The sequence below is a fragment of the Oncorhynchus tshawytscha genome, linkage group LG29 (assembly GCF_018296145.1).
Source record: "Oncorhynchus tshawytscha isolate Ot180627B linkage group LG29, Otsh_v2.0, whole genome shotgun sequence".
NCBI classification, from domain to species: domain Eukaryota; kingdom Metazoa; phylum Chordata; class Actinopteri; order Salmoniformes; family Salmonidae; genus Oncorhynchus; species Oncorhynchus tshawytscha.
Window position 1 is genome coordinate 20784550 of NC_056457.1, and position 18073 is coordinate 20802622.

Here is an 18073-nt window from a genome sequence, read left to right on the forward strand (position 1 = left end):
TGACAGTGCCAGAACAATCAGTTTGAGTGTTTTGAACATAATTATTATTTAGAAATGTCATGATTCACAATTTGTGAAATTGTAATTTAGACTAGTTGGTAAGTAACCTGGGAATAATCAATTTAACATGGATTGGTAAACTGTCAATCTGTATTTTCTATCTGCCAGATAGGCCTATTCCTCTTATTTTTATATATGTGAAAGAGCACATATGGCTTGCATTTTTATATTTTAATGAATGTAATTGTCTTACTCCTTGATTTCGAAAAAAAGTTAGTAGGCTTAGGCTGTAGCCTTTGTACAGTTTTAGCAAATGTCGCTTTATAACGTATCCCACTAGGCTACAACCGGAATCCCCTCCCCACACATTTTATGGTGTGATCTTGCCGCTCCACCGCAAAGCGTGCTTCAATGATTGGGGGTGGTCTCGCGTCATGTGATACCCGAGCGTCACCGAAGTCCTTTGTTGATGGTGATTCACAAAATCTCACTCAAGACATTGTCTGGGTAAATTGCTACAACAGAATCATTTCTTTTCGCCTTTGTGGGATTGTGTTGTGGAAGGATGCAGAGATATTCTCGGAGGGACATTTTAAACCAGCTGTTTGCCGCTGGGATAAAATAGAGGCAGACGCGTCAAAGGTAAATGCGACAGTCAAAAACAGCTCATTATCGCACACCCTATCCCATACAACGGCCAGACGAGCGATCAATAGAGCAAAGCCAACATTTCGTTTGTGCAATTTGTGAGCTAAAGTCCGATATAATGCCGTTTTTTTATATGGCTATGCTGGGAGATAATCCCCTTTCTGCAAAGGAGATTAAACCTTTTTTTAGCCGTGGGTGAAACAGTTTGTCAACAAAAACGCGTTTTGTTCTCCGTCTACCAATTCACATCTGGTGGATTCGTTGATGTATTTCTGCCATTTGAATGAAAAAAGGCATCTGTTTTGATTTGGAGAAAAGACGTTGTCCACTATCCACAGCATTGTAAGCATCATGTCCATAGGATATCCCCTCTCATCTCACGGACCCTCAGCAGGCCGTTTTTTCTCTCTCCTCTGCCTTTTGGCCGTCTCTACACTGCCTGGAGCACAAGCCTCTTACCCTGAGAGCAGCGAATGTATCTTAGGAAAAGGCAAGGACTGCTTGGGTGAGTATCAATACATTTTCTTTATCAATTAACTTTTCCAAAGCAAGCACTTCTATGGGAATAATTTGTGTTTATCAGACACACATCCTGTGTTTTTGCAACACAGGCGCTCCTGAGGTGTTTATCGTCCTTGCTGAATGAACGCTGGTCGGTAATTGGGCAATCTCCTTGACCAGCAGACAAAGCACATCATGCTCAATTGGTCTGGATTAGACAGACATAAGGCTGGCAGTGTCACTGCTTCATAAGAGGAATCACTTTGAGTCAATGCATGTTTAAAAATAAAAATATATGTATACATTTGGGAAATGTGATTTCATAGGCTTATGTTTATTGGGGGGTGGCTCGATCTGTCCCCTCTTGTTGGTGAGGTGCATGCAGGGAAAAATGTCCATATTTGAACCCCACCCTGGATTGTCCTGCTGTTGTTTGGGTTTCATTATCATTATTTATTTATTTATTATCATTATTGTTTGGGTTTCATTATTTTAAATGGAAACAGTAATTTATCAGTTTCCTGGTGAGGAGTAATGACTTTTGTTTATATACACCAGTTGTAGAAAAAGTACCCAACTGTCCTAATTGAGTAAAAGTAAAGATACCTTCATAGAAAATGACTCAAGTAAAAGTGAAAGTCACCTAGTATAATACTACTTGAATTAAAGTCTAAAAGTATTTGGTATTAAATATCCTTAAGTATCAAAATTAAATGTAATTGCTAAAATATACTTAATTAAGTATCAAAAGTAAAAGTATAAATTATTTCAAATTCCTTATGTTAACCGGACGGCACCACTTAGTTTTTTTCATTTACGGATAGCCAGGGGCAACCTTCAACATAATTTACAAACGAAGCATGTGTGTTCAGTGAGTCCGCCAGATCAGAGGCAGTAGGGATGACCGGGGATGTTCTCTGCATAAGTGCGTGAAATGGAACATTTTCCTGTCCTGCTTAGCATTCAAAATGTAACGAGTACTTTTGGGTGTTAGGGAAAATGTATGGAGTAAAAAGTACATTATTTTCTTTAGGAATATAGTGAAGTAAAAGTTATCAAAAATATAAATACCCCTCCACCCCCAAACGACTTAAGTATTACATTAGTTTTACTCAAGTACTTTACAACACTGGTATACAGTGTCATCGTGGGTTAAATTGAGGGTAAATTCATTTGACTCTTTATATCCGGAATAAATAATATGCTTGCTAAAAGTTCACATCTGCTATGTGGTTTCCTAAGGGGTTCCACCCAAAGCCAACAACAGTGTGTCTTTGACAGATTGGCCTATGTTTGATGGTATTTAAAATGAATGGAAACGTAAACCCGTTGTGGATGTAGTTCCACCCTCTCCATAATCCCATAAACCATGAGTGATGTCCTCTCGTTCCCATAATAACTGTTTGTTATGAAGGTCTATGTATTGTGTTCATTCAGTAGGCTTTTCTTTTTTCTTTTATTTAAAAGCAGTCCGATTTATAACGAAGAGTGAGCTGTCCTGATAAAGCCAATTGTTTTCCTCTTGTCAAGCTATTTGTTTACATTTGCTGCTTGCCTGATTAACTTCCGTCAATAAGCAGGCTATTCCTTTTCCCCATGGTCCTGGTTGCTCTTCAATGCTCCTAAAAACAACCTATAATTGGGTGCTGATCACAAACCTCTTAGGAAACCTCATAGCAGATGTGACCTTAGCAACCGTAAGTATTCTGGATATAAAGATTCATTTCAGAAATGAATGGAAAATATAATCACTGTATCATTTCTTGCCTTTATTCGGCTTTTCTTTTCCATGGTTTTCAGGTTGAGGCATGTTGCTGGATCTAGGATACCCAAATGATAATGTGGGATGTGGATTCAGCTTGACCTGACATTAGACTATCGGACAACATTTTAATTTGAGAGTGAACTGTCCCTTTAAATGCAGTGAAGTGTGGTGTTTCCCCACTGTTACTGAGAAATGCAGATTGTATTTCTCAAGGCATGCAGTGATTGGGTTGAATTCAGTGGAAGCGTGGTTGTTACCCTGCACTGCTGTAAAGAACAAACATTGGTAAAACAGCCAGAATTATCGTACTTACATTACTGCACCTATGCGCCTATTTTGCAGGTCAGGATCAATGCTATTTCATTAGGGTTTTATTTAATTAAAGCACTGGTCCCACAATGACTTCTATTGCAGTGTTTTAAAGACTAGTGTTCCTATACAGTGGTGGTATTGATTGATTACAGAGGAGTTTTAGGTCATGGCCTGTATTTAATGGGCTAGCTTCGGGATCCCAGGGCGACAGTGACTGTAATGAGGAAATGAACAGTTTGGTCAATAGTCCTTTAAGTACAGGGTGCCTAGGATCGGGGCTAGCCCCTTTATATTGAGACTGTGACCATTGGTTGAGTAACACACAGATCTATTTAGGAGAGGAGGGGATTGTTAGGAGAGGCTGATTATAATCTTTGGCCTGGAACTACTTTGCCTCCCATTTGTTGAAAGGTTGGGTTATTATTAGTCCCTGTGGTATGCTTACCTGTCTCAAGACAATGGATTAGTTGTATAGTGGCTTCCTCTTCTGAAACCTTCTCTAACAGTGGGGATAAGACAACATAAAGCTCCTACTGCATGTTGAGATATGTCTTCCCTCGTGCGGACTGGCGATGAGAGCAGGAGGGAACTTCAGTTCAAACCTCAGTGGGGTAGGATTCTTCCATTCCCCTCACCTCTCCTATTCTCTCTTTTTCTCTCTCTCTCTCCCTCCATCCATCCCTCTCTCTCTCTCCTTCGCTCCCTCTTTTAACTCTTCCTCTCCTTTTATGTCTTCATTTCTCTCTCATTCCCTCTCCTTCTCTCCCTCCCCCCTATGTCTCCCCCTGCCTGTAAATCTCACAGACCAGGGGTTTTCCAATGTTCTTCTAGTTGATAGGAGTGCTTGGTGGTAATGCTGTTGACCCCAGGAGGATGTAAATGGCTGCTGTCAAACCTGCCTGGAAGGCTGGGATGGTCTTCTCATTCCTCCATTAGAGCTCCGTGAGATTCAAACACTCTCCCTCAGGGTGTCCATGAACCTAGAGTTGTTCTAGCACAGTAGCACAACAGTCATTTTGCACACCTACTGTAGTTATCAAAGCTAGTGAAAAACAGATTATACTACAACTGATTGTCAGCAGGGGAAATAAAATCCTCTGTAAGTTCACTTCATCCGTAATGTTTTTGACAGTTTGGTTAAAGTTAATATTGAAGACTTGCAGCACGGAGGAGTTGTTTTGACCAAATTCATTGATCCTGATGATGTAATCCAATCGAATGATGTTATCCCTACTTATGACCAGGCTAATGATGAACTTTTTCAAACAATATTGTGATGGCATACTTTACTATAAGTGCCTTGTAAGCCCACTTTGACAACCTGAAATCCTATCATTACTATCAGGAATGCCACTCACGCATAATGTGCTTGAGCTCCTGATCAACGATTATCAGATCGGACTTGACCCTCTTCTCCAAGTCAGCTTTCTGGGTCCCTGTTGATGGTTCTTGGCTTTGCTTTCCCATGATCATGCAATGCCAAGGCAATACTGTGTAAATGACGACCAACTTGTCCGAATGACCAGTAGTGACTACATTTCTCAGTCCAGTTATGCTGGGCAGTGACTGTTGTACATTGCACATTCCACTGACTCTCAATAAAGTTGTACAAATGATGCGTAGCTAATCTCTCTCTGTACCGGATCTCTCATTAGTCCAACCATTGAAGAAATGAGGCGATGACTATTGATGTCTTGTGGCAAAGGAGTTGGATGGCTACGTGTTGCTAATGACCCGGGTCTTCGCTACATTGACTCCTCTCTTCCATTGATTTGTCCTTCTCCTTCCTCTGATAAATTCCGCCCAGTGTGAGAGAGTGAGAGATGTTCAAGTGTATTTCTGGCTAAAGGGGAAGCTATGGGCTTTTGCGTGTCGGATGGATGAAAGTCATTACTGGAAGATGTATTCAAGTGGCCGCGAACTCTTAAGTTGTCACGGCTTTGGTTCATAGTGCATTTTAGCCTGGAATTCAGAGTGATTTACTCTGTTTTGTGATGAAACAGAGCATATCATTTTGCATTCAAGGCTAACTGTATTTTAGGTAAAGAAGAGTGTTTCCAGCTAGGCTATACCAGAGGAGTTTTTTTCTCAAAGACTGTAGTTTGGGAAAGAATTGTGTTTTGAGTTGAACGTTTTCACACACTATTTGCTCCAATCTTCATGTTAGAAAGTTTTTCCCAGATAGAAAAGCAATGTCACGGAAATACTAGTACACAACATAGACTATACTAGATATTCATGTGGTTTTACAAATGGAGCACTAAAATAATGGTATTTCACACCTTGTTTTTACCCAGATTTGTCTGAGAAGAAAAGTGACCTGAGAGTGTGTGACACTGCAACTTGTCGTTACGGGGGGACATGTCAAGAGAATGGGGCTGACCTGAAATGTGTCTGCCAGTTCTATGTAAGTAACACAGTGGAATAAAGGCTATCATGTTCTCTGTTGTCAAGTAAGACTGTCAATACCATTGCCATGAGCAAGAAAGCAAGCAGGAAGGGCTTTGCCAAAGCAAATCAGCTCCAACTGATCTTAATCTTGGAACTCTGTTCCATAGTATTCCCACACATAATATAGAGATACTGTATGTGGTCATATACAAATGTAAACAAGGTGTTAGTCAAATGTTATATCTGTTTGGGCTTCTTGCAGTAAATTTGCAGTCTACAAATGATTTGTCATTTTGTTCTGGCCGCCTGACTATCCGCTCGAGAAAACAAATCGTCCCGTGGCTAAATCTACTTGATGATCCCTGGTCTAGGCTGTGATGGTTCAGTAACATCCTTTCATTGCCCGTTGTGTCTTAGTGCTCTAAGAAGTACATCCCTGTTTGTGGGTCCAACGGAGACACCTATCAGAATGAGTGCTTCTTGAGGAGAGCAGCATGCAAGCAGCAGAAGTCCATATCACAGGTCTCTGACGTGGCCTGCTATACAGGTGAGTCTTAGTTGCAGGCTGCACACTTTCCCCTGAGAGTACAGAATCCCCTTTATGGAGTGCATTTTTCATCACTCGGGTTCATCACCTAGTCATTTTGTTATAAGTCATTTTAGACCAAGCTGAAGCTAACTCATTTTCTATGCTGTAACACACAGATGGCAGTTCTGGATCTGGCGACAGAGGTACAGTGTAGTAACTTGCTCTTGCTTCACTGTAATACGTTTGACTTGACAACCCATGTTACAATGTTACAATGAAAGCTGGTTAAACATAGCCTGCTTAAACAAAAGCTTTGCAGATCCAACCACTAATAGAACAATATTAACTCTGTTTGACAGCTAACATTTTTGAAAATCTCTCCTTTTCTACAGATGATGAAGGATCAGGCACAGGCAGAGGAAAAAAGCCCACAAAATGCGTCAACTGCAAGTTTGGAGCAGAATGCGATGTGGACTCTGAGGATATATTGTGAGTACTTTCCACTGCAGCTATTGTGCTCTCAGTAGTCTCTAAGGACTCGTCTTCATCAGCTATTGTGCTCTCAGTAGTTTCTGAAAGGAGGACTCGTCTTCATGAGCTGTTGTGCTCTCAGTAGTCTCTGAGGATACTTCTTCATCAGCTATTGTGCTCTCAGTAGTCTCTGAGGACTCGTCTTCATCAGCTATTGTGCTCTCAGTAGTTTCTGAAAGGAGGACTCGTCTTCATGAGCTGTTGTGCTCTCAGTAGTTTCTGAATGGGGGACTCGTCTTCATCAGCTGTTGTGCTCTCTGTAGTTTCTGAAAGGAGGACTCTTCATCAGCTATTGTGCTCTCAGTAGTTTCTGAAAGGAGGACTCGTCTTCATCAGCTGTTGTGCTCTCCGTAGTTTCTGAAAGGAGGACTCGTCTTCATCAGCTGTTGTGCTCTCAGTAGTTTCTGAAAGGAGGTCTCGTCTTCATCAGCTATTGTGCTCTCAGTAGTCTCTGAAAAGAGGACTCGTCTTCATCAGCTATTGTGCTCTCAGTAGTTTCTGAAAGAAGCACTCGTCTTCATCAGCTATTGTGCTCTCAGTAGTTTCTGAAAGAAGCACTCGTCTTCATCAGCTGTTGTGCTCTCAGTCACTGAAAGGAGGTCTCATCTTCATCTGGAAGACGACTAGTGACCACTAGTACCTCATAGATATCTTTGCTTATTTTCGCCATATACTGGGGTCCTGGGTTGTCACATTAGATTCAAATTGGTTGATGATGTATGTTTAGCTCTTTTAGTGAACGCAGTGTTAATACAGTGTTCATTAAACAGATGTTTATATAAATGTTTTCTTCGACACCCAGGTGTATGTGCAACATTGACTGCAGTGGCCATAATGACAACCCGGTGTGTGGAACAAACGGAAAATCTTACATTACCCCCTGTCACGTAAGAGAGGCTTCGTGCTTGAAGCAGGTGAAGATTGACGTGAAGCATCTAGGGAGTTGTCCAGGTAATGCCATGTTCTAACATTAAAACGTCATTTAGAAACATGTCATTTTATGCCCCATGTACTGTATTTACACTGCATTGTGGGGAAAAAACAATGGATTGTGGTTTTTGAAGGATTTGATTTATTATTCACAATCTCAAGGAAAGAAAAAAAATCACAATTGAATATTTGACTGAGATTTTTGGTGTAGAGATGAGGGGATCCTGCTGTAATGCGACATCCTACTTAATAGTTGAATACAATGTCCTAGATATTCTCCCGTGCATGGGTTCCTGGTGCCAGTCCTGATATTCCTGATATGTGCTGTGTTTATATAAGCGTCCCACCCACCAGTCTTGACTTTCCTCTAAATCTTTATCACGTTATACTGCCAGTGACCTATATGATGGCTAGTTCCTGTCAAACTCTGATGTTTATGACGCCCACCCCAATTGGTTGATTGATCCTCACTATGACAATGCCATGTGCTGTGTGGTGATGACTGAGACTATTAGGTTTGTCCCGACATACGTCTTTCTACAGCGCATCAAAAGACTGAAGATTCTTCTTTAAATTGCAGACATGACCTCAATCTGGATGCACACAATTAGGATTTGGGCCACATTATTACGACCAAGGGGCATCGGGCAACCAGCTGTTCAGATAACTACAAAGATGTTTCTTACCAGAACATCTGTTTAAAGCCATTTAAAAAATGTCATTCTCCATTTGAGGGCGAAGATTTACTACCCCAAACATGGCCCTGTTTTTAAAAACATCTCACAATCTAGTTCTAAAGTGTAGGGCTAAAATATCTATTTACATAAATAATCTATATATTTTTTGTTTCACAGAGCATACATTGACCCTAAATATTACATGAACTTGCATACCTTATACAAAATGCAATAGAATACATCCCAACCTGGAAATCTGAGAACTAGTTATGGATGTTCCAATATTCCTACAATGGGATTCCTATCATTTCACATTACTAATGTCAGTCGCTCTGGATAAGAGCGTCTGCTAAATCACCATGGTGATATTATTTGTTACCATAGTGATATTACATTTGTTCTCAGAGAGTAATTGTTCTGCATGTCCTGAGATGTTTCTTAACAACATTTGTCATGTGGCCCTATGTACGTGTCTATCTCTTAAATCAGTTTGGAGGCATTTCTGCTGATGGTGCAGTTGGCCAATTCTTGCAGGAGGGCCATTAACTGTAGTGAAGCATGCCTGTGTGTCACCCTACATCTCAACAGGCCAAATTGCCCTCAAGTTAAACCCAGTCACTCGCCACTTATCTGTAATTTATTTCATTTTGTAATGCAAATGAGCATTGCAAAGGCATTACAATAACTGTCTGTCAGAGTAATGTTACCAACAGCCTCATGCTTCGACTGGCCCAAATAGAAACCCGCCATACCTCTCACATTGTATCTATGGTCATCTTATTGTTATATATCAGAAATGTGCATCCTAAACAGCACCATCGGTTATTAGTTTGTAATAAAAAAATGGTAGGTATCTTGTACAAAATCTACAAAATATATCTAACATTCAACTGGTTTGTTGATTAACCAAATGTATTTTAATGAGGTCATGTCAGAATGCTAGTTAACTGCTATTTTTACTTGGGATATTAACTATATTACGGCATACTTAGTATTTATAGTCCGTCCTTAATCAAGCCATGGTGCGCTCTCTGACTGACTATCAAGCCATGTTGCGCTCTCTGATAATCAAGCCATGCTGCGCTCTCTGATAATCAAGCCATGGTGCGCTCTCTGATAATCAAGCCATGGTGCGCTCTCTGATAATCAAGCCATGTTGCGCTCTCTGATAATCAAGCCATGCTGCGCTCTCTGATAATCAAGCCATGGTGCGCTCTCTGATAATCAAGCCATGGTGCGCTCTCTGTTCCAAATCAAATCAAATTTTATTTGTCACATACACATGGTTAGCAGATGTTAATGCGAGTGTAGCGAAATGCTTGTGCTTCTAGTTCCGACAATGCAGTAATAACGAGCAAGTAATCTAACTAACAATTCCCCCAAAAAAACTACTGTCATACACAGTGTAAGGGGATAAAGAATATGTACATAAGGATATATGAATGAGTGATGGTACAGAGCAGCATAGGCAAGATACAGTAGATGATATCGAGTACAGTATATACATATGAGATAAGTATGTAAACCAAGTGGCATAGTTAAAGTGGCTAGTGATACATGTATTACATAAGGATGCAGTCGATGATATAGAGTACAGTATCAACGTATGCATATGAGATGAACAATGTAGGGTAAGTAACATTATATAAGGTAGCATTGTTTAAAGTGGCTAGTGATATATTTACATCATTTCCCATCAATTCCCATGATTAAAGTGGCTGGAGTAGAGTCAGTGTCTGCAGTAGCCACTCAATGTTAGTGGTGGCTGTTTAACAGTCTGATGGCCTTGAGGTAGAAGCTGTTTTTCAGTCTCTCGGTCCCAGCTTTGATGCACCTGTACTGACCTCGCCTTCTGGATGGCAGCGGGGTGAACAGGCAGTGGCTCGGGTGGTTGATGTCCTTGATGATCTTTATGGCCTTCCTGTAGCATCGGGTGGTGTAGGTGTCCTGGAGGGCAGGTAGTTTGCCCCCGGTGATGCGTTGTGCAGACCTCACTACCCTCTGGAGAGCCTTATGGTTGAGGGCGGTGCAGTTGCCATACCAGGCGATGATACAGCCCGCCAGGATGCTCTCGATTGTGCATCTGTAGAAGTTTGTGAGTGCTTTTGGTGACAAGCCGAATTTCTTCAGCCTCCTGAGGTTGAAGAGGCGCTGCTGCGCCTTCCTCACGATGCTGTCTGTGTGAGTGGACCAATTCAGTTTGTCTGTGATCTGGAACTTAACTTAAAACTTGCTACCCTCTCCACTACTGTTCCATCGATGTGGATGGGGGGGTGTTCCCTCTGCTGTTTCCTGAAGTCCACAATCATCTCCTTAGTTTTGTTGACGTTGAGTGTGAGGTTATTTTCCTGACACCACACTCCGAGGGCCCTCACCTCCTCCCTGTAGGCCGTCTCGTCGTTGTTGGTAATCAAGCCTACCACTGTTGTGTCGTCCGCAAACTTGATGATTGAGTTGGAGGCGTGCATGGCCACGCAGTCGTGTTAATCAAGCCATGGTGCGCTCTCTGATAATCAAGCCATGGTGCGCTCTCTGATAATCAAGCCATGGTGCGCTCTCTGATAATCAAGCCATGGTGCGCTCTCTGATAATCAAGCCATGGTGCGCTCTCTGATAATCAAGCCATGGTGCGCTCTCTGATAATCAAGCCATGCTGCGCTCTCTGATAATCAAGCCATGCTGCGCTCTCTGATAATCAAGCCATGGTGCGCTCTCTGATAATCAAGCCATGGTGCGCTCTCTGATAATCAAGCCATGGTGCGCTCTCTGATAATCAAGCCATGGTGCGCTCTCTGTTAATCAAGCCAGGTATCTTGTACAAAATCTACATCATATATCTAACATTCAACTGGTTTGTTGATTAACCAAATGTATTATAATGAGGCCATGTCAGAATGCTAGTTAACTGCTATTTTTACTTGGGATATTAACTATATTACGGCATACTTAGTATTTATAGTCCGTCCTTAATCAAGCCATGGTGCGCTCTCTGACTGACTATCAAGCCATGTTGCGCTCTCTGATAATCAAGCCATGCTGCGCTCTCTGATAATCAAGCCATGCTGCGCTCTCTGATAATCAAGCCATGCTGCGCTCTCTGATAATCAAGCCATGGTGCGATCTCTGATAATCAAGCCATGGTGCGCTCTCTGACTGACTATCAAGCCATGGTGCGCTCTCTGATAATCAAGCCATGGTGCGCTCTCTGATAATCAAGCCATGGTGCGCTCTCTGATAATCAAGCCATGGTGCGCTCTCTGATAATCAAGCCATGCTGCGCTCTCTGATAATCAAGCCATGCTGCGCTCTCTGATAATCAAGCCATGGTGCGCTCTCTGATAATCAAGCCATGGTGCGCTCTCTGATAATCAAGCCATGGTGCGCTCTCTAATCAAGCCAGGTATCTTGTACAAAATCTACATCATATATCTAACATTCAACTGGTTTGTTGATTAACCAAATGTATTATAATGAGGCCATGTCAGAATGCTAGTTAACTGCTATTTTTACTTGGGATATTAACTATATTACGGCATACTTAGTATTTATAGTCCGTCCTTAATCAAGCCATGGTGCGCTCTCTGACTGACTATCAAGCCATGTTGCGCTCTCTGATAATCAAGCCATGCTGCGCTCTCTGATAATCAAGCCATGCTGCGCTCTCTGATAATCAAGCCATGGTGCGATCTCTGATAATCAAGCCATGGTGCGCTCTCTGACTGACTATCAAGCCATGTTGCGCTCTCTGATAATCAAGCCATGCTGCGCTCTCTGATAATCAAGCCATGGTGCGCTCTCTGATAATCAAGCCATGGTGCGCACTCTGATAATCAAGCCATGTTGCGCTCTCTGATAATCAAGCCATGCTGCGCTCTCTGATAATCAAGCCATGGTGCGCTCTCTGATAATCAAGCCATGGTGCGCTCTCTGATAATCAAGCCATGCTGCGCTCTCTGATAATCAAGCCATGCTGCGCTCTCTGATAATCAAGCCATGCTGCGCTCTCTGATAATCAAGCCATGCTGCGCTCTCTGATAATCAAGCCATGGTGCGCTCTCTGATAATCAAGCCATGGTGCGCTCTCTGATAATCAAGCCATGGTGCGCTCTCTGATAATCAAGCCATGGTGCGCTCTCTGATAATCAAGCCATGGTGCGCTCTCTGATAATCAAGCCATGGTGCGCTCTCTGATAATCAAGCCATGGCGCGCTCTCTGATAATCGTATAATCCTTATTTTTATTTTTTATTTTTTTATTTCACCTTTATTTAACCAGGTAGGCTAGTTGAGAACAAGTTCTCATTTGCAACTGCGACCTGGCCAAGATAAAGCATAGCAGTGTGAGCAGACAACACAGAGTTACACATGGAATAAACAATTAACAAGTCAATAACACAGTAGAAAACAAAGGGGGGAGTCTATATACAATGTGTGCAAAAGGTATGAGGAGGTAGGCGAATAATTACAATTTTGCAGATTAACACTGGAGTGATAAATGATCAGATGGTCATGTACAGGTAGAGATATTGGTGTGCAAAAGAGCAGAAAAGTAAATAAATAAAAACAGTATGGGGATGAGGTAGGTGAAAATGGGTGGGCTATTTACCAATAGACTATGTACAGCTGCAGCGATCGGTTAGCTGCTCAGATAGCTGATGTTTGAAGTTGGTGAGGGAGATAAAAGTCTCCAACTTCAGCGATTTTTGCAATTCGTTCCAGTCACAGGCAGCAGAGTACTGGAACGAAAGGCGGCCAAATGAGGTGTTGGCTTTAGGGATGATCAGTGAGATACACCTGCTGGAGCGGGTGCTACGGATGGGTGTTGCCATCGTGACCAGTGAACTGAGATAAGGCGGAGCTTTACCTAGCATGGACTTGTAGATGACCTGGAGATGATAATTAGGGCTCTCTGATAATCAAGCCATGGTGCGCTCTCTGATAATCAAGCCATGGTGTGCTCTCTGATAATCGTATAATCCTTGTGATTAGGGCTCTCTGATAATCGTATAATCCTTGTGATTAGGGCTCTCTTAGAACATGGAGCTTGAACACTATTTCCCTGAGTCCCTCCAATATGATTTATTTTCAACTTCTTACAGTTGAAAAACTATTTTTTATGCAACCTCTAGTCTTATGAATTCTTTCACATTTAAAATGCTTCTGTCTATAGCTTTGAAAGGAAGGCTCGCTCAGAAAAAAACATTTGAACCGATATTCAATATTGGGACATTTCTGTCATGCACTCAAAAATATTTGTTTTGTTTTTTCAGAAAAAGGGAAGAAGAAAAATGAAGACGATGGTAGCAACAGCAAGACGGATCTTTTTGGTATGGCTGCTCCCTTTTACCACACTCTGTTATGATGTTGTTATGGTCGTTGATTTACCTCAGACCATAGTTTATGTTGTCTATATGGAAATAATACTGTTGTACTTTTACATATCTGCAAAGCATATTTCTGCTCTGTCATGTCAGTTATATTTGAATTGCAACTGAGGACCAGGCCTAGCTTGCTCTTTAATATTTATATCATCCATATTAATATTTGTGATTTTCTGTATACATTTAAAGACACGGTAGACATAGGGGAGGACAGAGCTTATGGAGGGATCCCCACCCTCTGCACAAAGGACTACGCCAACTTCTGTGAACACGGCCAATGTGAAATTAAGTATAGCATCCCCACCTGCCGGTAAGATAACCCGGTGTCCTTTTGTCTTACATACCTGCGTATGCTATGTTTCATCTCTTTTTGACCTAATTCATAGATAATTATTGTGTCATGAAATTAAGTGCTAGCGGTTTTGTTGTCTCCCCAGGTGTGACTCGGGCTACACTGGCCAGCAGTGTGATGAAATCCAAGACTTCAACATCCTGTACGTGGTGCCCAGTGGACAGAAACTCCACTACGTTCTCATAGCAGCTGTCATCGGAGCCGTACAGATCGCCATCATTGTCGCTGTTGTCATGTGTTTCACAAGGTGGGTGTGCTCTCCAAAGTGACCTATCTGATCTTATTAGCACATTTCTGATAAGCAGATTTAAATATTCTGTATTTTATAAGCCGTGTTTTGTAAACAACATATAGTAGCATAAATGAGCAAGTCTTATGGAAGATTCTATTCCAAATGTGACAATGTGTGTCATTTGACAAAAGATTGTTACTCTGTAAAAGGTGTATACTTAGCAATACACATTTTTACATTCGTAATTGATTTAATATTTTTCAAACTCGTTTCTAAAGTGCTGAGTAATGTCTTTTGTGAGGCAGTCAAAAATGAGAGTTTGATGTTATTCCATTGTCTTTTGTTGAATAGGAGGTGTCCCAAAACCCAGAGGGGACGAAGACAACAGCAACACCTTGGACACTTTCCCTCTGGGACTTCATCCAGGATGATGTAGCAGTTTTTTGTGTGCATTTTTGCACCATATGGATCACATTTTTTGATATCTGTTGTTTTGTCTCCTTTATTTTTGAATGGATGTTTATTTATTTATTTTCTCTAATGGGGCCTTAGTTTTCTCTCCCTTCTGGACATATGCAGTTCTTGCTGCTTTTTGTCAGACTGCTGCATTATTTATTTTTTCCTACGGGCAGAAAACGGACAGCCATTTTCCTCTGATTATCCATTGTTTGCAAGGTGGTATTGGTATCTTTAGGCACACAAACCTTGGATACCTAGGGTCTGGACTCATGCTATTTATCAGCGTCTCTGACTTTCTCTCAGTACCTTTTTTTTTATTTTTATGAAATACAACTATATACCAAATGCAGTTTTCTATAAAGGAGGTAAAAGCTGATGTGTACAGTTTGTTTTGGTTACTTTTCACTATACCATTCTGGGGATGGAACAATTTTTTTGACTAGGTACTAATTTAAATGTTTTTATATATCATTTTTTTTTATTTTTTATGTTCTAATGTTGTTTGTATTATTGCTAATGAAATAGTTGCATATGGCATGAGCTGTGAATGTGTTTAGTGATGTAGTTTTAGTAATATTAAATTATCTGTGTTTCAAACACTTGTGTTGCCTTCATATTATTATGACTAGATCAATGACGGAGCCTAAATAATTTTCAGAAAATAATTTATCACAATGATAAAATTGTTATGGAAGAGAAGGCGTATTCCTATGATGTTATTGTAAAAATAAATGCACTGATTTTAATGCAGTTCTTGATTTACTTTGTTAAATCAAAAAATCTATAACATTGTATAACATTTGGAATCAAACAGGTATTTTATCAGATAGCATTATCCAATGGCAATAACCATGTAGCAGCTTGCAGTTTTGTTTCCCCTGGACAAGTCACATGGTTGGGAAAGACTCTGAGCCCTAGTTATAAAACTGCATGTACAGTGCCTATCAGAAAGTATTCACATCCCTTGACTTGTTGCACATTTTGTTGTGTTACATCCTGAATTTAAAATTGATTCAAATTGAGATTATTTGTCACGGGCCGACACACAATATCCCAGTAATGTCAAAGTGGGATTATGTTTTTAGACATTTTTACAAATTCATTCAAAATTAAAAACTGAAATGTCTTGAGTCAATAAGTATTCAACCCCTTTGTTATGGCAAGCCTAAATAAATTCAGGAGTAATGTGTTTAACATGTCAAATAATAAGTTGCATGGACTGATTCTTTGTGCAATAATAGTGTTTAACATGATTTTTGAATGACTACCTCATCTCTGTACGCCACACATACAATTATCTGTAAGGTCCCACAGTTGAGTTGTACATTTCATACATAAATGCAACCACAAAGACCAGGGAGGTTTTCTAATGCCTCACAAAGAAGGGCACCTATTGGTAGATGGGTAAAAAGAAAAAGAAAAAAGGCAGACATTGAATATCCCTTTGAGCATGGTGGAGTTATTAATTCCACTTTGGATGGTGTATCAATACACCCAGTCACTAAAATATACAGACGTCCTTCCTAACTCAGTTTCCGAAGAGAAAGGAAACCGCTCAGGGATTTCACCATTAAACAGTTAGAATTTAATGGCTGTGATGATTGGAGAAAACTGAAGATGGGTCAACAACATTGTAGTTACTCCACAATATTAACCTAAATGACAGAGTGAAAAGAAGGAAGCCTGTACAGAATAAATATATTCTAAAACCTGTTTGCAACAAGGCACGAATGTAATACCGCAAAAAATGTGGCAAAGCAATTTAGTTTTTTGGCCTCCATATTTTCAAGCATAGTGGTGGCTAAATCATGTTATGGCAGTGAAGGCTCCTCAGAAAAAGGGGAGGACAATCTTAGCGAATTTCATAAAAATAGTGAAACATTTTCAAGTTATCCTTTTTAGATAAAACTATACTAAATATATTCACGTCACCAAATAATGTATTAAAACAGGGAGTGCAGGAGGGGACTGAGCATACACCCCTGAGGGTCCCCCGTGTTGAGGATCGGCGTGGCAGATGTGTTGTTACCACCCTTACCACCTGGTGGCAGCCCGTCAGGAAGTCCATGATCCAGTTGCAGAGGGAGGTGTTTCATCCCAAGGTCCTTAGCTTTGAGGGCACTATGGTGTTGAATGCTGAGTCATAGTCAATTAATAGCAATCTCACATAGGTGTTTCTTTTGTCCAGGTGGGAAAGGGCAGTATGGAGTGAAATATAGATTGCATCATCTGTGGATCTGTCGGGGTGGTATGCAAATTGGAGTGGGTCTAGGGTTTCTGGGATAATGGTGTTGATGTGAGCCATGACCAGGCTTTCAAAGCATTTCATGGCTACAGACGTGAGTGCTACAGGTCAGTAGACATTTAGGCAGGTTACTTTGGTGTTCTTGGGAACAGGGACTATGGTGGTCTGCTTGAAACATGTACTGTAGGTATTACATTATTATTGAAATTGTCAGTGAAGACACTTGCCAGTTGGTCAGCGCACGCTTGGAGTACACGTCCTGGTCATCTGTCTGGCCCTGCTGCCTTGTGAATGTTGACCTGTTTAAAGGTCTTACTCACATCGGCTACGGAGAGCGTGATCACGCATCTCTGTGTGTGGAGTAAATGCCCTCAAATTTTAAATAGCATGCAGACCTGATGGCATCCCAAATTATATGCTCAAAAAATGTACTAGTGGAAAATTTCAATTGGTTATATTAAAACAGTTTAATTTAATCCTGAGTGTAGGTTATTTCCCTGACATCTGGAATCAAGAACTCATAACTCCAATCTTTAAGAACGGAAACAAATTTGACCCTAGTAATTATTGAGGCATTTGTGTGAACATTAACCTGGGGAATGTTTTCTCTAGTATTAAACATGTAAGAGTTCTAAACATCTGTCGTGTCTTTGGCTATGCCGGATGAAGTGATATGACATGCTATTCTATAAAATCCTTTCTCCGTAATCAATATTACCTGATTGAGCTAATCATGTAAATGTAATTCACTTCTTGACGCACCCATCCCTTTAGCGGGATCATTTTCATCAACACCCGCTGAATTCAAATGAAATTACTAAAAATATTTAATTTTCATGAAATCACAAGTGCAATATAGCAAAACACAGCTTAGCTTGTTGTTAATCCACCTGGCGTGTCAGATTTCAATACAGCTTTTCAGGGAAAGCATAACAAGCATTTATGTAAGAACATCTCTCTCAGTTGACAAAATATTACAAACACTAGCAGCCAAGTAGATTGGTCACGAAAGTCAGAAAAGCAATAGATTAAATCGCTTACCTTTGATGATCTTCAGATGTTTGCACTCACGAGACTCCCAGTTACACAATACATGTTCATTTTGTTCAATAAAGATGGAA

At 40.8% G+C, this 18073-nt stretch overlaps 1 protein-coding gene across 1 annotated transcript; it reads left to right on the forward strand.

The window, feature by feature from the left end:
* Positions 1–430: 430 nt before the first annotated feature.
* Positions 431–15438, forward strand: LOC112227759 (tomoregulin-1-like). Its single transcript, XM_024392606.2, has 10 exons — positions 431–1153; positions 5524–5633; positions 6035–6164; positions 6323–6349; positions 6539–6635; positions 7480–7628; positions 13554–13610; positions 13854–13974; positions 14102–14263; positions 14600–15438. The coding sequence occupies exons 1-10, from the start codon at positions 1000–1002 to the stop codon at positions 14682–14684; spliced, it is 1092 nt and encodes a 363-aa protein (XP_024248374.1). The 5' UTR covers positions 431–999; the 3' UTR covers positions 14685–15438.
* Positions 15439–18073: the final 2635 nt, after the last annotated feature.

Bases quoted from the DNA above. Each gene is read 5' to 3' on its own strand.
- LOC112227759 (XM_024392606.2), top strand. From the start codon at position 1,000: ATGTCCATAGGATATCCCCTCTCATCTCACGGACCCTCAGCAGGCCGT. The intron at 6,350-6,538 runs GTACAGTGTAGT...CCTTTTCTACAG, and splicing joins TTCTGGATCTGGCGACAGAG to ATGATGAAGGATCAGGCACA. The intron at 13,611-13,853 runs GTATGGCTGCTC...ATACATTTAAAG, and splicing joins CAGCAAGACGGATCTTTTTG to ACACGGTAGACATAGGGGAG.